General features: G+C 42.4%; 1 protein-coding gene across 1 annotated transcript in view; it reads left to right on the top strand.

Annotated features, from left to right (window-relative positions):
- Positions 1 to 674, top strand: part of LOC139916335 (DNA repair protein RAD51 homolog 3) — an 8896-nt gene extending 8222 nt beyond the window's left edge. Inside the window, exon 4 of the mRNA XM_078288375.1 lies at positions 1 to 674. This exon is cut by the window's left edge and continues 109 nt beyond it. Within this exon, the coding sequence (XP_078144501.1) occupies positions 1 to 431 (431 nt within the window). The 3' untranslated portion in view covers positions 432 to 674.
- Positions 675 to 24122: the final 23448 nt, after the last annotated feature.

Here is a 24122-nt window from a genome sequence, read left to right on the forward strand (position 1 = left end):
CGTTCCGTCAGCACTTTGACGACCTGTCGCAGAGGACCCGCCTCCTCAACGGCCTCGCCCAGCAACTCATCACCATGGCGACCAATCACAACGTCGCCGTGGTGATGAGCAATCAGATGACCACTAAGGTGCAGAGCGGCCAATCGCAGCTCGTCCCTGCCCTCGGGGAGAGCTGGGGCCACGCCTCCACCCAGAGACTCCTCCTCCACTGGTCGGCAGGACGCAGGCTGGCGTCCATCTTTAAATCCCCGGGTCACATGGAGACAACCGTCCAATACCGGATCACCGCCGACGGCTTCAGAGACGCCGACCAATCAGAACAGTCACACACCTCAACCATGACCTCCAGCAGCCAATCAGGAAGCCACAGCAAACGGCCCAGAATACAAGAGGACCAATCAGCATCGGCCCAGAGAAACACCGGCATCTGATTGGTTCAGGCCTCATTCTTAAAGGGACAGTGTTGTATTGATCACCAATCAATCAGCCAATCAGAGATCGAGCTGGTATCGCTTCCCTGCAGGAAACACCTGTGTGTGTGTGTGTGTGTGTGTGTGTGTGTGTGTGTGTGTGTGTGTGTGTGTGTGTGCATGTCCCAGACTTCTACACTCAGTTTATTGTTTATTGTGTATTGTTGTCACACTGAAATGTTCTTTCATGTTTTGGAATAAATAATTTTTGGTAAACTGTCTGTTTTGTTCCAGAACAAGATAGAAAGATATTATATGGTATTCTATGGTATTGTATAGATATAATATTATATATAATATTATATATAATATAATAATAATATTAATATTATATATAATATTATATACTTTACAGTCAGACATGTTGTTCCTGTTTCCACCAGCAGGAGGCGTCAGGCAGCAGTGTCCTGTCTGAAATCTGAAATGTCCAAATTCTACCACTGTACTTGAGTTCAGGGAAATCATGACACAGTTATGACGGTCTCAATTGTCAAATACAACAGTTTAATGTTAACACATACAACCAAAGGGTTTATTTGTGTTTGATAATGAGTCTGTCATGTCAAGTCTGTCATGACATGTTTATGACATGTTTATGACAGGTTATGTCCCTTTGGTTAATGTCAAGATGTCAGAGACATCTAGAACAGCTTCAACTTTGCATTGAAAGTGACATTATCAACCGAATGACACTTAATGACAACAGTCATAAACATTCATAAAGTTTAATTCATGTTCATGTCAGTTGTCAGGACAGCCTTATTCACCCCCTTCAAATAAAGTGTTACCCGGAAGATTGAAGGTTGAAGATAGAAGACAGAAGGTAGAAGACAGAAGGTTGACAGACTGGATCCCTACCGCACGCACAGAATTGGATGGATTTACTATGATCAGATTGGATAGGGACTTGGAGAAGACGGACAAAAAATCAGGTGGAGTGTGCCTCTATGTAAACAATCAGTGGTGTCATCCAGGGCACATTACGGAGCGGGAGAGAGTGAGTGATAAGAACATTGAACTGCTGGCAGTGAGTTGCAGACCTTACTACCTACCCCGTGAATTTTCCAACATTATAGTCCTTGTAGTCTATATCCCACCATCAGCTAATGCTAAACATGCTATTGATACAATATGTAAAGTCGCCCACGACCTGCAATGCAGATTGCCTGACGCACTCCCAACGGGGACTTCAACCACTGCACGCTCTCCTCCCTGCCCCTGTTACCTGCCCCACAAGAAAAGAGAACTATCAATCTTTTCTATGCCAACGTAAAGGAAAGTTTCTCGTCCACTAACCCTAACCCTCAGACCACAATCTGGTGCTGCTATCATCTAAGTATATTCCGCTGGTCCACAGACAGCCCACCTCCACCAAATCGGTGCACGTGTGGTCAGATGAGGCATGCGAGGAACTGAGGGGCTGCTTCGAATGCACTGATTGGTCCGTTCTTCATGATGAGGACAATAATGTGGACAATGTTGCTGACTGTGTCACTGAGTATATTAACTTCTGTGTTGATATGGTTATCCCATGTAAAACCATCAAAAGTTTCCCAAATAATAAGCCTTGGGTAACTAGAGAGATCAAGATTGCTATTAATAACAAGAAATCAGCTTTTAAAAATGGTGACAAGGATCTTATTAAATCGGCACATAAGGAACTTAAACGTGTTATCAGACAGGGGAAGCGGAATTACAAAGATAAAGTTGAGGGCAAACTACAGCTTAGTGACACTAGAGGTTTGTGGAATGGCATGAAGCTAATCACAGGCTATGGCCCTACCACTGCTAGGATACAGGAAGGGGCTTTCAGTGCTGATGAGGCTAACCACTTCTTTGCCAGGTTCGATGAGCATGATTTCTCTGCTGAGTTTGAACTAGTCCGCTCCACTATCTCCCTAAGGGGGTCTAATGGTAACCCCAGCCCCGCAATAACGGTCACCTCTGATGAGGTCTGCTCCCAGCTGAGGAGGCTCAGGGCAAAAAAGGCACCTGGCCCAGATGGGATCTTGCCACGTGCCCTTAAGGTGTGTGCAGACCAACTCAGTGATGTGCTCCAGTTCATTTTCTCTTTATCTCTCTCCCAGTCCAAGATCCCTGTGACATGGAAAACCTCATGCATTGTGCCTGTGCCCAAAAAACCAATTGCTCGGGGACTTAAGGACCTCAGGCCTATAGCTCTCACCTCTCAGCTCATGAAATGCTTCGAAAGAGTTGTCCTTGGGCATTTCAGTACGCAGGTCTCTGCGTACCAAGATCCACTCCAGTTTGCATATAGGAAGGGTGTTGGAGTGGATGATGCTCTACTCTATATGCTTCACAGAGTCTACAGCGACTTAGAGTCAGCTGGTGCATCTGCAAGAATCTTGTTTTTTGATTTCTCTAATGCTTTTAACACAATTCAGCCACATATTTTAGCCAATAAGTTTATTGATTTTAACATAAACAACACCACTGTGGCATGGGTTATGGACTACCTCACATCTAGACCCCAGTATGTGAGGCTTGGAGGTGAGGTATCCGATACCATTGTTACCAACACAGGCACGCCCCAAGGCACCGTTTTGTCCCCATTTTTATTCACTCTATATACCTCTGATTGCAGGCTGAGTCCAGCATCTGACTGCCACCTGCAAAACCTTTCCGATGATTCTGCACTCATTGGCTACATCCTCAAAGACAACCACCTAGCTTACCAACAGGAGATAGATGGCTTTGTCGAGTGGTGTGATGAAAACCACTTAATTTTAAATTTAAGTAAGACCAAGGAACTTATCATTGACTTTAGAAAGAAAAAGGCTGCGGTGACCACTGTCCTGATTAAAGATGAGGCTATTGAGGTGGTTTCCTCTTATAAGTACCTTGGTGTCTTTGTGGATAATAGGCTGGATTGGAAAGAGAATACCAGTGCCATCTTTATAAAGGCCCAGTCCAGGCTGTTTTTCCTCAGGAAGCTCCGGTCTTTTGATGTCAGCAGGTCACTCCTGCACGTGTTTTATCAAAGCATTTTAGCAAGTGTTCTATTTTATGCTGTTGTTTGCTGGGGGTGCGGCTTAAGCTCAGGGGACAGAAACAAGATCAATAAACTGATCAGGAATGCAGGATCCATTATTGGCTTGACCCCTGACTCGCTAGAAGTGGTCACGGAGCAAAGAATGGGTAGGAAACTCAAGAGTGTTATGCAAAATGAGGATCATCCAATGTACAATGTTTTTAGCGAACTGAAGAGCTCTTTTAGCGACAGGTTTGTTATGCCCAGGTGCTCTTCAGAGAGATTCAGGAAGTCCTTTGTACCTGCTGCGGTGAAGTTTTTTAATGAACATTGTCGCTGACTGTCACTGTTGTTGATGACGATGATGATCTGATGTTGATGTTGATGACTAGGATGGTGGTTGTACTGAGGACTGTGGTAATGTTGGTGCCCATGAATATGTTGATGTTGATGTCTTATATAATCACTAACATATACTAGTACAGTCACACTGATGTTTACACTATGTATTATGGTGTTGTGCTCTCCCCTTATTTTGTACTGTCTTGAGATACATGCCTTTTCCTACTGTCCTACCTGTTGTCTGTCCTATATGTATGGTGGCACTCAGTTTCCCCCCTGGGGGATTAATAAAGTATTTTGTATCGTATCGTAGGGTGGTAAGGTTATTGAGGTTAGATTAGGTTTTACCGAAAAGTAAAGCTGTGTGTCATCGGTATAGCAATGGTAAGAGATATCACTGGAGTTTAGCAGATGGCCCAGAGGTAGCATATACAGTATAATGAAAACAAAATAGGTCCAAGGATCGACCCTTGTGGAACCCCACATAAGAGAGGAGCGGAGGAAGATACATAATTGTTAATATGAACATTGAAGTGTCTGTCAGACAGGTATGAGGAAAACCATTTCAGTGCAGTTCCAGAGATACCAACCCAGTTCAGTAATCTATCCATTAAAATGGCATGAGTAGTAACTGTAGTTAACTAAATCTGTGGTATCTAGGGAGGGTTTTTTGAGGAGAGGGAAGACACTGGCTGTCTTGAAGTAGTCAGGTATGCAGCCAGAGGAGAGAGATTGATTGACAATAGAGAGAAGACATGGGGCAATGACTGGCAGGACTTCTTTAAAAAATTTAGTAGGAATTATATCAGCAGGGCAGGATGATGGACACATACAAGAAACTATATCCGAGAGATCTTGCATGGAAATAGGGTTGAACTCAGACAGCAGAACAGGGCAGGTAGCTTGATCAGAGTGATAAACTCCAAGGTTGAAATTTGATCTGAGACCACTGATCTTGTCTACAAAGAAATTTAGAAACCTATCACAGTCATCAGAGGAGGTGGCTGGAAATCCAGAATGAGCAGGATTCAGAAGTTGGTTAATAGTATTAAACAGAAACCTAGGGTTATGCTTGTTATTGTTGATCAGGCCAGATAAATATGCCGCTCTCGCATCTTTGATGAGTTGATTGAGCATGGTTAATAGCTCCTTCATGTGAAGGTAGTGAACATGGAGGTTGTTTTTTTTCCATCTACGCTCAGCCTTTCTATAATTTCTTCTATGGCGTCGAATGGAATCATCTATCCAGGGGGACGGATTGACAACTGGGGCTAGTCTGGTCTTATTTGGAGCAACAATATCAAGAGCTAAGGAGCACAAATCATTAAACCAGTTAACAGAGTTGTTAATATTGGAAAACTTAGGAGTTGTCTTGGACATATCAGAGAAGAGAGCTGAAAACCTAGCTGCAGAGTGCTCATTAAAGATGCAAGACTGTATAGTTTGTCTATCAGAAGATAGAAGACAGAATATAGAAGACAGAAGGTAGAAGACAGAATATAGAAGAGAAGTTAGAAGACAGAAGATAGAAGACAGAAGATAGAAGACAGAATATAGAAGATAGAAGACAGAAGGTAGAAGACAGAATATAGAAGATAGAAGACAGAAGGTAGAAGACAGAATATAGAAGATAGAAGAGAAGGTAGAAGACGGAATATAGAAGACAAGGTAGAAGACAGAAGATAGAAGACTGAAGGTAGAAGACAGAAGGTAGAAGACAGAATATAGAAGATAGAAGACAGAAGGTAGAAGACAGAATATAGAAGATAGAAGAGAAGGTAGAAGACAGAATATAGAAGACAAGGTAGAAGACAGAAGATAGAAGACTGAAGGTAGAAGACAGAAGGTAGAAGACAGAATATAGAAGACAAGGTAGAAGACAGAAGATAGAAGACTGAAGGTAGAAGACAGAAGGTAGAAGACAGAATATAGAAGAGAAGTTAGAAGACAGAAGGTAGAAGACAGAATATAGAAGATAGAAGAGAAGGTAGAAGACAGAATATAGAAGACAAGGTAGAAGACAGAAGATAGAAGACTGAAGGTAGAAGACAGAAGGTAGAAGACAGAATATAGAAGACAAGGTAGAAGACAGAAGATAGAAGACTGAAGGTAGAAGACAGAAGGTAGAAGACAGAATATAGAAGAGAAGTTAGAAGACAGAAGATAGAAGACAGAAGATAGAAGACAGAATATAGAAGATAGAAGACAGAAGGTAGAAGACAGAATATAGAAGATAGAAGAGAAGGTAGAAGACAGAATATAGAAGACAAGGTAGAAGACAGAAGATAGAAGACTGAAGGTAGAAGACAGAAGGTAGAAGACAGGAGATAGAAGACAGAAGATAGAAGACTGAAGGTAGAAGATAGAAGACAGAATATAGAAGACTGAAGATAGAAGACAGAAGACAGAAAGTAGAAAGACAGAAGATAGAAGACAGAAGGTAGAAGACTGAAGGTAGAAGACAGAAGGTAGAAGACAGAAGACAGAAAGTAGAAAGACAGAAGATAGAAGGTATAAGACAGAAGGTAGAAGACAGAATATAGAAGACAGAAGATAGAAGACTGAAGGTAGAAGACAGAAGATAGAAGATAGAAGATAGAAGACAGAAGGTAGAAGATAGAAGACAGAAGGTAGAAGACAGAAGCTAGAAGGTAGAAGACAGAAGGTAGAAGATAGAAGATAGAAGACAGAAGGTAGAAGATAGAAGACAGAAGATAGAAGACAGAAGCTAGAAGATAGAAGACAGAAGGTAGAAGACAGAAGGTAGAAGATAGAAGACAGAAGGTAGAAGATAGAAGACAAAAGATAGAAGACAGGTCGCAGACAGAAGGTAGAAGATAGAAGACAGAAGGTAGAAGACAGAAGCTAGAAGGTAGAAGACAGAAGGTAGAAGATAGAAGACAGAAGGTAGAAGATAGAAGACAAAAGATAGAAGACAGGTCGCAGACAGAAGGTAGAAGATAGAAGACAGAAGGTAGAAGACAGAAGCTAGAAGGTAGAAGACAGAAGGTAGAAGATAGAAGACAGAAGCTAGAAGATAGAAGACAGAAGGTAGAAGACAGAAGGTAGAAGATAGAAGACAGAAGGTAGAAGACAGGTCGCAGACAGAAGGTAGAAGATAGAAGACAGAAGATAGAAGACAGAAGGTAGAAGATAGAAGACAAAAGATAGAAGACAGGTCGCAGACAGAAGGTAGAAGATAGAAGACAGAAGATAGAAGACAGAAGCTAGAAGGTAGAAGACAGAAGGTAGAAGATAGAAGACAGAAGCTAGAAGATAGAAGACAAAAGATAGAAGACAAAAGATAGAAGACAGGTCGCAGACAGAAGGTAGAAGATAGAAGACAAAAGATAGAAGACAAAAGATAGAAGACAGGTCGCAGACAGAAGGTAGAAGATAGAAGACAGAAGGTAGAAGATAGAAGACAAAAGATAGAAGACAAGGGGTGGGGGCTCTGTGAAAAGGGGCGGGGCCTCTGTGAAATTTGACCATGTAGATTCATTACACTGATCAATACTACTGTCAATACTCTCAGGATGTTTGTAAAGCCATGATGAAACTGATTAATGGAGCTGTATTACAGATACAAAGCCTTTCCATCAGTCTGCAGGATCAATACTTCTCCCTTCAGTTCTTCAGTCTCTCTGCTGAACATCCAGAAGGTATAGCGAGGCTGTCGGCTTCTTCTTTTGTGGTGGCAGTGTGGCTGAATACTTCCTGCTTCATTTTGTTTCTTAGTTCAAGCAGCTGGTGGATCTGCGGCGGTTTTGTATTGTGAAAAACAAAATGGCTGCAATTAAATGATAAATGCCAGGAAACCAGCCGAGGTCCATTGATTTTCTCTCTATGCATATTCATTTAATTTTGTGTTTGCCTTTTGCCTGTCTTGTTCTCTGCTCTGTGTGTCTGTGTCCAGCTCCCATACCTCCAGCCCCTCCTGCTTCAGCTCCGATCAGCTGGTTCACCTGTTTCCCGCTCTCACCTGTTCCGCCTTGTCTCCGCCTCCTCTGCACATCTACCAGCCAATCGCCTGCCAGCCCGTCAGAGCACACCTGTCTCCACTTCTCATTAGCCAGACAGTATATAAACCTGTATGTTGTCAGTCAGTCTTTGCCAGTTCGTCCAGTGATTTCTCCTGTGTGTCGTTCAGCCTGTTTCCGGTTTTTCTGTAAACCTGAAACTTGTTATGACCTTTTCTGTCTCAGCTCTGTTTCTGTGCTGTTGCCTGGCTTGTTTGGATTATCTGGTTTTGACTTGGATTTGGACTTTGGTTTTTGGCTCAGTAAAGACCCTTTAACTTTTACCCCTGCCTCTGCCTGGTGTGTTCTGCTTTTGGGTCCAAACTACAAACCTGACAGATAAACAATTTTCCATCAGTCTTCATGAAACTGTCTGTCGACATTTTCGCAAATCGCTGCTGTTTTTATTATTATAATTACTATTTTTATTAGTATTATCATTATTATTATCATTATATATTATTATTTATATTGGGATTGTGATATGTTTGATTCATATTGTTCCATATTATTTGGAGGATTATAATATATATTAATGTCAGGATTCTTATATATATTTATAATATAATTTTATGTTAATGCATGGCAGCAGAGTGATTGTAAAATTATAGGACTACACTAATATATATTTCTAATGATATATTCATAATGACATTATTTTATGTTAATGCATGGCAGCAGAATGAGGCCACAGCAGCTTCATTACTGGATTAACAGATTAAAGATTAAACTGCTCTGATGCTGCTGAACTTTTCTCAACTTTGATATTTCTGCTGTTCTGACAGCATCACTGTCTGCTGCCATGTTGCATTATGGGAAGGATTCAGACTGCTAACAGTGCTAGTATGTTGGAGGAAGAGCATTAGTATGTTCACAGCACTGTATGTTTACTGTATCAGTATGTTCACAGTACATTAGTATGTTTAGAATACTGGTATGTAAAATATTAAAATATTTATAAAAATGTTAACTGTATTTTTCACAGTTTTCATGGTAATTAGCAGCTCAGTTTGTGTTAGCTAAGTGCCGGTTGCTAATGAAACATTTAAAGGTTAAAGGAACAGTTAGGATCACACAATGTTTTCTAAACCGCTCTGTGATTGGGTAATTCAACCCATTTAAAAGACTAATGTGTTGTCCTCATCTTCCATCTCTAGAAGATCAAAGGGGCAACAGGTCTCCTGAAGCTGCGTTTATGGACTTGGACCTCTACTGGATTCACATGACTGCACATGTGCGATCGTTTTTCAAAAACAACCGCCTGTAGTGAAGAGTTGCTTTAAATAAGGGGTCAGTATCGTCTTTTCCACTCACTGCAACCGCTAGCTTCAGGAGACTTGGATTCTGCTGCAGAGCGTATGAAGTCACTTTATGGATATTTTCTGTTTTTCTGCTCTTTTCTGAACTCTGAAGATCGGTCCCCAAAGACTTCAGTTGTTTTGGAGAAGCTGCTACGAAGTCATGCTGGAAGCTCCTGGACTGTTTCAACTGACAGGGTGGAAACAATGACTGAAGTTTCATTTTTGGGTGAACTGTTCCTTTAAAGTGCAGATAGCTGTGGACAGTGCCTGGTGCTGAAAATGAAATGATTTAATGATAATAACAATAATAACATTCATGAAATAAGAACGCATTCAATAGTTTGATCCAACTTGTATTTCAGTAAAACAGAAGCACAAGAACTAAATGCAAATCGGAGGAGAGAGCGACTCGTTCCTGTAGCTGGCGCCACACACATTTGGGAAAGGCAAAACTCAAATATCTCCTTTTCTAGGTCTATATTACTTACAAAACAACATTATCCTTTGCAGTCTATATTTTTAGGAAAAATTATTAAAGGAGGAGAAAAATAAATGACAAAAATAAATTCACAACGCACAGGCGTTTGTCAGCCTGTTCCTCTCGTGTCTTGATTGCATTCATGGAGGAGAAAGCAGGGACCAAAATATTTTATAACTTGCTAATTTTCCATCTAAACAAAATGTTTCGAAGTAAAAAAACAAAAGAAACACACACAAAAAAAACAATATTCCAATTGGCGATTCCTATCACTATCCCTTGACACACACCTCATCATAGCCTACTGATAACATGGGTAACTTTTTAAATCCATTGTCTAAAATTGAGCTTTTGCTTCTAGTTGCTGTGCTTACCTTCATCCCTCCTTCTGAGCGCATGCGTTGGCGTAGTGTGTGCTTGTCAGAATCTCTGACATAAATTGACATTTTTATTCAGTTTTTAAGCCACATTTTACGCTACACTTTTAGATCCTAGTTGTTTTATCTATATGTTTTAACAAGGCAAAAGATTTTAGTCATTGGACGCTCGGATTTTAAATTATACATTTCCCGGCCGGGACAGCCTGCCAAGGCTAGCACAACCCGACTTGTTTTTAGCATGGGAGCTAACTAACGTCAGCCAATGGGGACTGCAGATACCGGGTGTCAAAACGCTACCAACTGCCAACCGAAGCCTAATTTCTGCAGCGGGTCCACTTGTTGGGCCCATGTCGGTAAGTTTCAATGCTTGATGTCCTTTCTGTGGGTCACCTCTGCTAAATACCATATCAACGCTGTGGGCTCCGGGTCGGAGCCCCTGCATGTAAGTGCCTGAGTCCTCCCTGTCAGCAGCTGCTACCCTCCATAACTGGTTGCTAAACTATTATTATGCACTTTTAGCCCTTGTACTGGCCTCCTTTTTTATTTCTGTCCCCCAGCCACCCCATCTATAATCCATGGCTCCACTCACCTCCCCATCCGGCTGTGTCAGCTGTGCCCGTCTTGCTGATAAGATTGTAGAGTTGGAAGGAAGAATCTCCACGCTCTACCAGATCCAGAAAGCTAAGGAGCTCATGGACACCATCATTTTCGGCCCAGCACAAACCGACACAACCTGTGCCCGAGAGTCTGATGCCACCGCTCCCTGTCCTGCTGCTGATGCCAACCCTCCTCCAGAGTCTGATTCCACCGCTCCCTGTCTTTCTGCTGATGCTGCCCCTCCTCCAGTCATCGTCCTTGATGAATCCTGGGTCCAACTCGGGACTAGAGCTAAAGCCCTGGTCAGCTCTACTCCATCCCACCACGAGTCCTGGTCCCTGGTCGATGCTCGCAGCAGGAGAGGGAGGCGCTCCTCTCGTGCACCTCCTAGCTATGACATCCAGCTGGAAAATAAATATGACATCCTTGACCTGCATGACTTCCCTCCTCTGGCTGGGGAATCCCGGCCTCCTCCTCCATCTCCCTTGCCGTCGCGTGGGTCCAACAGCTCACTGTCACCTCCGATCCCTCCACCAGCCAGACCTGAGCGCTCCTGCCGCACCAGGGCTCGCCACTCCATACCGCACTTTACACCAGCGCCGCAAGGGGCTCCTGCCCCCCTCTCTGTCCACCCTTCTCCATCTATTCCGTCATCACGGGTGCAATTTTCTCCACCGACCACTCCCCCCCATCCACGCTCAATATTGGAGACTCAATTGTGAGGAACGTCAAGAAAATATCTGTGGCAACCTTTTGCTTTCCAGGCGCTAAGGTGTCTGACATCATGGAAAAAATTCCCAGCATTCTGGCTGAACACCCACTCGCCCAATATGTTGTCGTTCATGTCAGCTGCAATTCCCAGTCAGACCTCTGAATTACTAAAACATGACTTCATCAAGCTCCTTGACTCCCTCATGGTCCACGGTAAACGGATCTTTATCTCCGGTCCCATCCCCCCACTCAACCGTGGCGTGGGTTGTTTTAGCCACACTCTTAGCCTCCACACCTGGCTCCAGTTAACCTGTACAGCCCGCAACGTAGCTTTTATTGACAATTTTAACCTCTTCTGGAAACGCCCAGTTTTCTTCCGTCGTGATGGCATTCACCCCAATGGCCTAGGCTCACGCACTTCAACCGACAATTTATTTTACACAATCTGGAACTCTCCTTCAACCTGACTACCCTCCATCGCATGTCCACTCCTGGTCTCCACCAGCAAACCTCTCCCTCCCCTACAAGCCACACTAGCTCCCCATCCCTAAGATGGCAGTGCTAAAGAATTTCTGTACAACATCTATAAAGAGAGACTTCGCAACTATAACTTAGAACTAAAAACGCAAGGCAGTCCTTTTTCTCCGAGATTATTAATAAAAATAACAATAATGCACGCACCTTATTTACTGTCGCTGACAAACTGACAATCCCCTCAGCATCAGTCCCTCCTGAACTGCTATCCACCAAGTCATGCAATGACTTTGCATCTTTTTTTACAGATAAAATTCTGAGGATAAGGCAAACAGTCTGTAACTCCATCTCAGGCAAAATGGCTATGTTGCCTGTGCCTCAGCATAAAACCACTTTAGTTAATTTGGCACATTTTCACCCCCTAGATTATGCAACCCTGACAGAAATTGTCCAACACCTTAGGCCTACTACCTGCTGCATTGACACTCTGCCTACAAGCTTTTTTAAAAATGTTTTTAACTGAACAGCATCAGATGTACTACAAATAGTCAATAGTTCTCTTCAGTCAGGCCTTTTTCCAAAGGCCCTGAAGACCGCAGTTATTAAATCACTTTTAAAAAAAGTCTAATCTGGATGCCTCATTGATAAATAACTACAGGCCCATATCAAACTTACCTTTTTTAGGAAAGATCATTGAGAAGGTTGTTTTTCAGCAACTCAACGCTTTCTTGGTGCAAAACAATTTCTTCAATGTTTTTCAGTCTGGATTTTGACCTCACCACAGCACCGAGACTGCACTTGTGAAAATCTTAAACGACATTCATCTGAGCAGTGACGCATCAAAAATTTTGGTTTTGGTATTACTGGATCTCAGTGCGGCATTTGACACAGTTGACCATAAGATATTGCTCGACAGACTGGAAAAGTGGGTGGGACTCTCTGGCACTGTGCTGAATTGGTTCAAATCATATTTACAAGATAGGGACTACTTTGTATCGATTGGCAATTATGAATCTGAGCGAACAAAAATCACATGCGGAGTTCCTCAAGGGTCCATTCTCGGGCCTCTTCTATTCAATATCTACATGCTCTCCCTTGCTCAGATCATGGAACATTATAACATCTCCTACCATACTTATGCAGATTACACACAACTCTACATAACAGTGTCACCACATGACTACAGTCCCTTACATTGCTGAATTGCATTGAACAAATCAATGAGTGGATGTGCCAGAATTTTCTACAACTGAACTCAGAAAAAACTGAAATAATTGTTTTTGGCCCCAAAAAAGAAAGATTAAAAGTCAGTGCTCACCTTGACTCCATGACAATAAACCTACAAATCAAGCTAGAAATCTTGGTGTAGTTATGGACTTGGACCTAAATTTCAATAGCCACATAAAGACAATTACAAAATCAGCCTACTACCACCTTAAAAACATAGCAAGCATTTTTATATAAACAAGATACAGAGAAACTAGTTCATGCGTTTATTTTCAGCAGGCTAGACTATTGTAACGGTGTCTTCACAGGTGTTAGCAAAAAATCAATCAGACAGCTGCAGCTCATACAGAATGCTGCTGCCAGAGTCCTCACTAACACCAAGAAAATGGAGCATATTACACCGGTCCTCAAATCACTGCACTGGCTTCCTGTGTGTCAGAGGATAGACTTTAAACTCCTATTACTAGTCTATAAAGCACTAAATGATCTCGGGCCCAAATACATTTCTGATTTGCTTGTACGTTATGAAGCACCCAGACCCCTCAGGTCATCTGGGACAGGTTTACTCAGTGTTCCCAGGATCAAAACCAAGCAAGGTGAAGCAGCTTTTAGTTTCTATCCTCCCCACCTGTGGAACAAGCTTCCTGAATACCTGAGGTCTGCTAAAACTGTCAGCTCATTTAAATCAGGGCTTAAAACATTATTGTTTACTGCAGCTTTCCAATAAATTAAATACATAACTTCTTCTTAATCTTTAACTATTTATTTGCTTGTTTTTGTTTTTATTGTCTTTTAAATGCAATTTTAATGTCTTTTCGTCTTCTTGCTTTTAATGTCCTTTAAATGCAATCTTAATGTCATCTTAATGTCCTATTTTCAATGTATCTCTATGCCCTTGTAAAGCACTTTGAATTGCCTTGTGTCTGAATGGTGCTATATAAATAAAATTGCCTTGCCTTGCCTTGCCTAGTTATGTTCTGGCCGCCATCTAATAACCTAGAAAAAATTGGCCCCCTGCTTTAAGTTGTAGGATGGTGAACTTCTTTACTTCTTGTCTGGGTAATGGGACAGGTGGCTGAACCTTTTCCTTCTCCACACTGGATCTCAGGCCTTGTGGTGAGATACTCAGTTTATGTACAGTATATACTGCATATATATACAGTATATATACAGTATATTTATTAGGAGACTCCTTTCTTGATTATTCTTCTTGATTGGATGTGTTAGCCTGGCTGTGATGTGTCTTGTCAGAGCCACCTGTCCAGATGTCGTGGGTCAGACAGTATTCTATGAAGCTTTCATGGTCAATGGCTAGCAGCTTAATGTGAGAGCCTCATCTGCCATGTGGACCTTCAGCTGATTGAAGCAGTGAATGGACGCACAAGGCAAACTGTTGGAAGGCGACATTATCACCGACTTCATGTGTGGTGCATTCAAGATGTTGGATCTATATCTATATCTATATCTTTATCTATCTCTATATCTATATCTTTATCTATATCTATATCTATAGCTTTATCTATCTCTATCTCTATATCTATAGCTTTATCTATATCTATATCTATAGCTTTATCTATCTCTATCTCTATATCTATATCTTTATCTATATCTATCTATATCTTTATCTATATCTATATCTATATCTTTATCTATAGACTGTTAGAGATTGTTTTCGAGGACCCAAATGCAGACACAGACAATAGGTAGATGGAAAAGGGAAAAAGTTTATTGGTGGTTGGATTTGGGTGGAGTGAGACGAAGGCAGCGGGGTGGAGTGGTGGAGACGATCCGGACTGGCCTGGCAGACAGGCGGAGCCCAGGAGCTGGGGGAGAGAGGGAGCCACGCCCACGCCACACACACACACTAACAGACACAGACTAACACAGAGAGACAGACCAGGGAGGCGGAGACACAAGGAAAACTAGAGTCACGGCAAGAGCCGTGACATAGACAAATCATTAATCCTTCAGTGGCAAATAGAAATGATTGGACTGTGCTGCAACCAACTGGAACAAACTCATTATGTATGGTGGAGTTCAGTCCCTTTATTCACAAAACTCTTGAGGACACTGTATCACACCTTAATTCAGCTACCTGTACCCTTGATGTTTTACCCATAGGTTCTTTAAAAGTGCTTTTAGCAGCCTGGCTTCTGAACTACTCCAAATAGTGAATACTTCACTCCTATCTGGCATCTTCCCAACTGCCCTGAAAACCACAGTGATAAAGCCTCTATTAAAAAAGAGCCGCTTGGATCCATTGGTACTTAATAACTACAGACCCATATCAAACCTACTGTTTATAGAGGTAAAATCATTGAGCAGATTGTCTACCAACAACTTAGTAATTTTCTGACTACAAATAACTGCGATGACAATTTCCAATTAGGATTCTGCCCCCATCATAGCACTGAGAAGCTCTCATTAAGGTTCTAAATGACATACGCCTGAATACTGATTACAGAAAAACTACAATTCTAGTGTTGCTGGATCTTAGTGCAGCCTTCTACACGGTCGATCACAACATACTATTAGACAGGTTTGAAAACTGGATCAGACTTTCTGGCACGGTTCTGAACTGGTTCAGGTCTTATTTGCAGGACAGAAATGACTTTGTTTCTGTTGGTAGCTTTGCATATAAGCATGTCAAACTGACCTGTGGAGTCCCACAGGGATCAATACTGGGTCCTCTTCTTTTCAATCTTTACATGCTCCCATTGGGCCAAATCATCCACAATAACAAAATCAACCATGCGGATGATACTAAAATCTATATAGCACTCTCACCAGATGGTTATGGTCCCATTAACTCACTGTGTCAATGCATCGAACAAATTAATAACTGGATGTGCCACAGTTTTCTTCAATTGAATAAGGACAAAACTGAGGTTATAGTTTTTGGCCCACAAAATGAAAGCCAAAAAGTTAGATCTTATCTCGACTCCCTTTCTCTAAAAACTAAAGACCAAACCAGAAATCTAGGGGTACTCCTGCAGTGTGACCTAAATTTTAACAGCCATATATGATAAAAGGGAGATTTAGTAACTGATTTTAAGTTACTAAATCTGCCTTTTATCATCTGAAAAATATAACAAGAGTCAGAGGATTCATATCCAAAGTGGACCTGAGGCCTGTCTCACAAAGCAAGTTCAACATAGTTAGGCTATCTTTGAGTTAACCGGCTTCACTAAACCTAACATTGATGTTCCCTGATAACTGGTCTCACAGCTGGTTATCAACTGGCTCTGTCAACCCAAGATTTACCTATCCAGCTATCAGCGCGCTCACATGAAAGAGGCGGGGTTTCTAACAAATAGCCAATCACATGCAACATGGACAGATCCAGACCAGTCAATTTGGATAAGATAAGATGAAAGTATTGATCCCCGTGGAGAAATTAGATTGTTGCAACAGCAAAAGTAATATGATTCAGTGGGGAAAAGGATATAGAATATAAGCGCTATATAAAAAGAAGTAATAGAAATAGGTGAAAATAAGTAAATAATCAAACAATAAAAGTCATATACAATAAATAGACCTAATTGTAGGATTATATAAGCCCTAATATATACTGCTGACATTTTCAACACATGGGTATCAGAAAGAAATGGATATTAACATTGGGTTCTTCTCTCAAGAACAAACTCTTATAATGAATAAATATCAGCATTACAAAACTAACTGTGAAAAGTAATGTTGTTTCTGCTACCAAGGCTAGAGAGGATTACTGGAGGATCTGCCCCGTCATTAGGACACAGTGGGAAAACTTTCCACTGAAAAAAGTTTGTGGACACATTGAGGCTGTAAAAAGATTTTCTGTTCATAAAGTCGGCCTCATGATCTTTGGGGCTGCGGTAATGGAATATCAACAGCCTACATTGAACCAAACACTGTCAGGAATCCAATGAAAAAAATCAGTGCAATTAATATATGCAAAAGTTACTTTCATTCATTGATAATATGGTCAATTAAGTAGCTATAACTCCGATATAAAAAGTTATCATAGATAGCAAGGTGATTCTACTGGTCTGTAAACACATCGCCCTGCGAAGATCACTTCTTACTGTCTGTTAATTCAATAGCAGCCTTACAGTTTCCTTTATTACTTGTCATTTTCTTTTGAATGCAGTATTTTTGTCAATATCGGGATCCTGTAGGAACGGTGACTCCCTGTTTCCAGAGAGTTGATTGGTCAGGAGGCCTTTCATCCGTTTTGATCCGATAGCCTGAACTGAACCTGCTCCGGAGCAGGTTAGTCGTGCAGCATAAGTTACCATGGTGATCTACCCCGATTAAAAGTGAGACACCTTTGTGAGACCGAAAAGTCAGGGTTAAACCCAAAGTTAGCTCGCTAACCCACTAATCTTGCTTCGTGAGACAGGCCTCAGGAAAAGCTGATCCATGCATTCATCTCAAGCAGATTGAATTACTGCAATGGTCTCTATTCGGGCCTACCTAAAAATGTTCTTGGGCAGCTACAATTAGTTCAAAATGCAGCAGCTAGAGAACTGACGAAAACTAAAAAACATGAACACATCACCCCAATTCTCAAGTCTCTATGCTGGCTCTCAATGAATCAAAGAATTGTGTTTAAAATACTATTACTTGTTTATAAATCAATAAATAGGTTAGGTCCTAAATACATTTCTGACATGCTTTTATCATATGAGCCCTAAAGAATGCTTAGATCATCTGAAATGAGTGAGTTGACCATCCCCAGAGTCAGAACAAAACATGGGGGCAGCATTCTCTCGTTACGCTACACAAAATTGGAATAAACTCCCAGATAATATTAGACATGACCCTACCTTGACCATCTTAAAATCTAGGCTAAAAACCTACATGTTCTCCGTTGCCCTTTTGTCTGCATTATGGATCTCCTGCTGTTTTGGTATTTTATTTTTATCCTATTTTCTTCCATTTTATATCTTTTATTACGTTTAATGTTACGCACTTTAAATTGAAAGAGGGATTCCTAATGATTCCTATTGATTATTTTTATGACTTTAAATTGTTTATTTATATGGTATAGAGTGTGTCCACAGAGTGTGTCCACAGTGTGTGTCCAGTGTGTGTCCACAGAGTGTGTCCAGTGTGTGTCCACAGTGTGTGTCCAGTGTGTGTCCACAGAGTGTGTCCACAGTGTGTCCACAGTGTGTGTCCAGTGTGTGTCCACAGTGTGTGTCCACAGTGTGTGTCCAGTGTGTGTCCACAGTGTGTGTCCAGTGTGTGTCCACAGAGTGTGTCCACAGTGTGTGTCCAGTGTGTGTCCACAGTGTGTGTCCAGTGTGTGTCCACAGAGTGTCCACAGTGTGTTTCCAGTGTGTGTCCACAGAGTGTGTCCAGTGTGTGTCCACAGTGTGTGTCCAGTGTGTGTCCACAGAGTGTGTCCACAGTGTGTCCACAGTGTGTGTCCAGTGTGTGTCCACAGTGTGTGTCCACAGTGTGTGTCCAGTGTGTGTCCACAGTGTGTCCAGTGTGTGTCCACAGAGTGTGTCCACAGTGTGTGTCCAGTGTGTGTCCACAGTGTGTGTCCAGTGTGTGTCCACAGTGTGTGTCCAGTGTTTGTCCACAGAGTGTGTCCACAGTGTGTCCAGTGTGTGTCCACAGAGTGTCCACAGTGTGTTTCCAGTGTGTGTCCACAGAGTGTGTCCACAGTGTGTGTCCAGTGTGTGTCCACAGAGTGTCCACAGTGTGTTTCCAGTGTGTGTCCACAGAGTGTGTCCACAGTGTGTGTCCAGTGTGTGCCCACAGAGTGTTTCCAGTGTGTGTCCACAGTGTGTGTCCACAGAGTTGAAGCCATGCTGAGATTCCTTCCAGGCGCTGTGGCTTTGTTTGTTCTAAGTCTGGTTCACTGACCACCGATCTGAGTATTGTTCAAAGTAGTTGTCCTGTGTGGTTTTATCATGGACACACACACACACACACACACACACACTTGCTGGTAAACCAGAAATACTGAAGGCCATTTAAACATCAGAGGGTCAATTAAAGGAACAGTTAGCCTTGACAAAACCACATCAGTCTTTTCTACAAGATCAGACATTAGTGGTACAGTGGTAACCGTGGTAACAGCAATAGATCATACATGCAGTAGTTACCATGGTACCTGGCTGTTAATCCCATAATAACAGAAGCTGCATCGTTATTGTTCTTCACAAAAGTTTTTGTCACTGTGGCAACTTGTTTACCCTCTATGAAAGAGTAAATATTTACAGGATGCTGTTCCCACGGCGATGGCTGTTGCTCTGAGCACACACACTCACACACACACACACACACACACACACACACCTGGATTTAGGAGTGTGTGTGCGTGTGTGTTTGTCTGAACATCAAAGCAAGTTCCAACATTAGGAGGGAGATAAACAAGGGAGAGAGAGTGCTGGAGATGGAGAGATAGACAGATAGAGAGATAGACATAGACAAACAGACAGATGGAAAGCGACAGACAGATAGAGAGATGGAAAGGTAGAGAGAAGGTAGATACACAGAGATAGAGGAAGAAGAAGAGACAGGTAGAGAGACAGACAGGTTGTGTCTGTATGGATGTGCTGTCTGTTAGTCGGCGGGGCGGAGCCTCGTTAACGAACCTCGTTAACCTGACTCCGCCCCGCCGACACACACAGCCACAGGTTCTGATGTGGGAAGGTGTTTGGTTCCTTCGGCAGTAAAGGCCTTCTGCACCCTCACCTCTCTCTGCTTCTGGATTGGCTGAACGGAGTAATGACCAGCGGCGGTGTGACTCCTCCCCTCCTCCCCTCTTCCCCTCCTCCTCTCCCCCCTCCTCCCCTCCTCGCCCAGTGAGGAGACTGGACCAGAATCACTCACATGACTGAGGTTCTGAATCATCTTTCAGTCATGAACAAAACTCTGACGACTCAAGAAACCACCTCCTCTCCTCCTCAGCTCCTCAGCTCCTCTCCTTCTCGGCTCCTCTCCTCCTCAGCTCCTCACCTCCTCGGCTCCTCACCTCCTTGGCTCCTCCTCCAGGTCCTCGGTCTCCTTCTCATCCAGAAGCTGGAGATCGGCCATGTGCTTCCTGTGTGCTGCTGAAGGAGGAACATCTGGCGCCCAGCTCCTCCTCCCTCCTTCCAGAAGCCCCTTGTCTGTCCCACCTCCCCCATTGACCCAAAAAGACAAAACCCCTTTTTTCGCCCTTTAGCAATCTCAAAACAGTTCAAATTCTTCACAGAAAGTAGTCTCCTGTAACAGTTTGGTGTTGAAAAACTAGATGAGGATCTCACAGTTGGGGAGAGACAAAAATCAACAAGGTGGTGAGTAGTAAAACCAACAGAGCAGATAAAACTCTTCATTAACCTCACATTAAAATCTTGAGAAATATAAAACCTATCTAGCCTAGCTGCACATACCCTACTGTCCGTCACCCTGACCCGGTTTACTGCCTAACAGATGCTTCACCCTCCATGCATCAACCAAGTCTAACTGGGTGTTTAACTGACAGAAGAGATGGTGACAGCAGGTGTGGTTCCTCACCTGTCCTGTTTAGAACATCTGTGGTGCAGGTCCAGTCCTCTCCCATTATAATTCATTCATCCTGGTTGTTCTGGGTCAAAGCTTCCCTCATCTTCTTCTAAACACATCTAAACACTCTGTGTCCTGATTAGGATCAGATATATTTTCAAAACAAAACACATTGCTCTCTGTCTCAGCACCAACACCACCCGCCCTGACACTTCTTCAGTGGTGCAAGTTAAGATGTTCTCATCCCATGACTAAGGAGAGATGAGAGAGAGACAAGAGAGATGAGAGACAGAAGAGATGAGAAAGAGACAGGAGAGATGAGAGAGAGACAAGAGAGATGAGAGACAGGAGAGATGAGAGAGAGGGAAGATGAGAGAGACAGGAGAGATACAAAAACAACTGGACTCAATGTGATTAAATAGTAAACTGTCTGTATGTCACAGAGCTGAGGAGTGTGTGTGTGTGTGTGTGTGTGTGTGTATGTAGGTGTGTGTGTGTGTGTGTGTAGAATCCAGTACTGTGACATCCTTCAAATGCATCTTTAATATTGCACGCCCAGGACTGCTCTCTCTCTCTCTCTCTCTCTCTCTCTCTCTCTCTCTCTCTCTCTCTCTCTCTCTCTCTCTCTCTCTTTCTCCAGTCTTCTTCTATTCATAGAAGCTTCCTCCACACCAGGTCACATGACCTCCTGCTTCTGCTGTCAGCCAAACAGAGAGAAACCAGTCTGCATTGGTCCATCATCTATAAAAACCAGTCTGCACTGGTCCATCATCTATAGAAACCAGTCTGGACTGGTCTGTTATCTATAGAAACCAGTCTGTACTGGTCTGTTATCTATAGAAACCAGTTTGCACTGGTCCATCATCTATAGAAACCAGTCTGTACTGGTCTATCAACTATAGAAACCAATCTGTACTGGTTTAAGATCTATAGAAACCAGTCTGCACTGGTCTGTTATCTATAGAAAACAGTCTGTACTGGTTTATCATCTATAGAAACCAATCTGTACTGGTTTAAGATCTATAGAAACCAGTCTGTACTGGTCTGTCATCTATAGAAACCAGTCTGTACTGGTCTGTCATCTATAGAAACTAGTCTGCACTTGTCTGTCATGTATAGAAACCAGTCTGGACTGGTTTAACGTTTATAGAAACCAGTCTGTACTGGTTTAACGTCTACAGAAACCAGTCTGTACTGTACTGGTTTAACATCTATAGATACCAGTCTGTACTGGTTTAACATCTATAGAAACCAGCCTGTACTGGTCTGGTTTAACATCTATAGAAACCAGTCTGTACTGGTCTATCAACTATAGAAACCAATCTGTACTGGTTTAACATCTATAGAAACCAGTCTGTACTGGTCTGTTATCTATAGAAACCAGTCTGTACTAGTTTATCATCTATAGAAACCAATCTGTACTGGTTTAAGATCTATAGAAACCAGTCTGTACTGGTCTGTCATCTATAGAAACCAGTCTGCACTTGTCTGTCATGTATAGAAACCAGTCTGTACTGGTTTAACGTTTACAGAAACCAGTCCGCACTGGTCTGTCATGTATAGAAACCAGTCTGTACTGGTTTAACGTCTATAGAAACCAGTCCGTACTGGTCTGTCATGTATAGAAACCAGTCTGTACTGGTTTAACGTCTATAGAAACCAGTCTGTACTGGTCTGTCATGTATAGAAACCAGTCTGTACTGGTTTAACGTCTATAGAAACCAGTCTGTACTGGTCTGTCATGTATAGAAACCAGTCTATACTGGTTTAACGTCTATAGAAACCAGTCTGTACTGGTCTGTCATGTATAGAAACCAGTCTGTACTGGTTTAACGTCTATAGAAACCAGTCTGTACTGTACTGGTTTAACATCTATAGAAACCAGTCTGTACTGGTTTAACGTCTATAGAAACCAGTCTGTACTGTACTGGTTTAACATCTATAGAAACCAGTCTGTACTGGTCTGTTATCTATAGAAACCAGTCTGTACTAGTTTATCATCTATAGAAACCAATCTGTACTGGTTTAAGATCTATAGAAACCAGTCTGTACTGGTCTGTCATCTATAGAAACCGGTCTGTACTGGTCTGTCATCTATAGAAACCAGTCTGCACTTGTCTGTCATGTATAGAAACCAGTCTGTACTGGTTTTACGTTTATAGAAACCAGTCTGTACTGGTCTGTCATGTATAGAAACCAGTCTGTACTGGTTTAACGTCTATAGAAACCAGTCTGTACTGGTCTGTCATGTATAGAAACCAGTCTGTACTGGTTTAACGTCTATAGAAACCAGTCTGTACTGGTCTGTCATGTATAGAAACCAGTCTGTACTGGTTTAACGTCTATAGAAACCAGTCTGTACTGTACTGGTTTAACATCTATAGAAACCAGTCTGTACTGGTTTAACGTCTATAGAAACCAGTCTGTACTGTACTGGTTTAACATCCATAGAAACCAGTCTGTACTGGTTTAACGTCTATAGAAACCAGTCTGTACCGTACTGGTTTAACATCCATAGAAACCAGTCTGTACTGGTTTAACGTCTATAGAAACCAGTCTGTACCGTACTGGTTTCACATCTATAGAAACCAGTCTGTACTGGTTTTCCGTTTATAGAAACCAGTCTGTACTGGTCTGTCATGTATAGAAACCAGTCTGTACTGGTTTAACGTCTATAGAAACCAGTCTGTACTGGTCTGTCATGTATAGAAACCAGTCTGTACTGGTTTAACGTCTATAGAAACCAGTCTGTACTGGTCTGTCATGTATAGAAACCAGTCTGTACTGGTTTAACGTCTATAGAAACCAGTCTGTACTGGTCTGTCATGTATAGAAACCAGTCTGTACTGGTTTAACGTCTATAGAAACCAGTCTGTACCGTACTGGTTTCACATCTATAGAAACCAGTCTGTACTGGTTTAACATCTATAGAAACCAGTCTGTACTGGTCTATCAACTATAGAAACCAGTCTCCACCATTTGGATAATGGTTTAGACCAACTACATTCTGCACATTCTGGTTTGAACCACTTAGGTTCTGTTTTGACCAGTTGGGTAATACCTGTCTCTCTCTCTCTCTCTCTCTCTCTCTCTCTCCCTTTCTCTGGTGGACCTGCAGGGGGGTCACCACCTTTCGACTACAAACAGCCCATAGACTGTTGTTTCATCCAGATCTCAGTTGGAGGGTCGGCCTGGGCATCCTGAGGAGAGTCGGAGGACTGGGTTATGACAGCAGAGGTGGACCTGCTGGCTCTACTTTCATCAGTGGAGGTGAGTGTCATGGCGGCAGCATAGACAACCTCAGCGTCCACCCTCCTTAAACTTTAAAAAAATCCATGACTGTGTATGGGCAGTTTCTCACATAGTGAACGCGTACTTTATTTCCTTAGCCTATAGTCCAAGTAAATGCGAAAAACATGGTAAACTACTGCCGCTAAACAAGACATGATGGCTCAGTTACACAAAGAGCTGGGTGAGGAGAATGCGGCCTTGGCGAAAGTCATGGAGGAGGTAATGACAAGATACTTACAAGGAGGCTGATGAGAAATCCGAAGCTTGTATCAACAGACTTGAGAAACGAATTGACAGTATGCACTCTATTCTGACACGGCACACCGAAGAGATAAGAACTATTCGTTCCGAAACG

This window comes from Centroberyx gerrardi, chromosome 14 (genome assembly GCF_048128805.1).
Source record: "Centroberyx gerrardi isolate f3 chromosome 14, fCenGer3.hap1.cur.20231027, whole genome shotgun sequence".
NCBI classification, from domain to species: Eukaryota; Metazoa; Chordata; class Actinopteri; order Beryciformes; family Berycidae; genus Centroberyx; species Centroberyx gerrardi.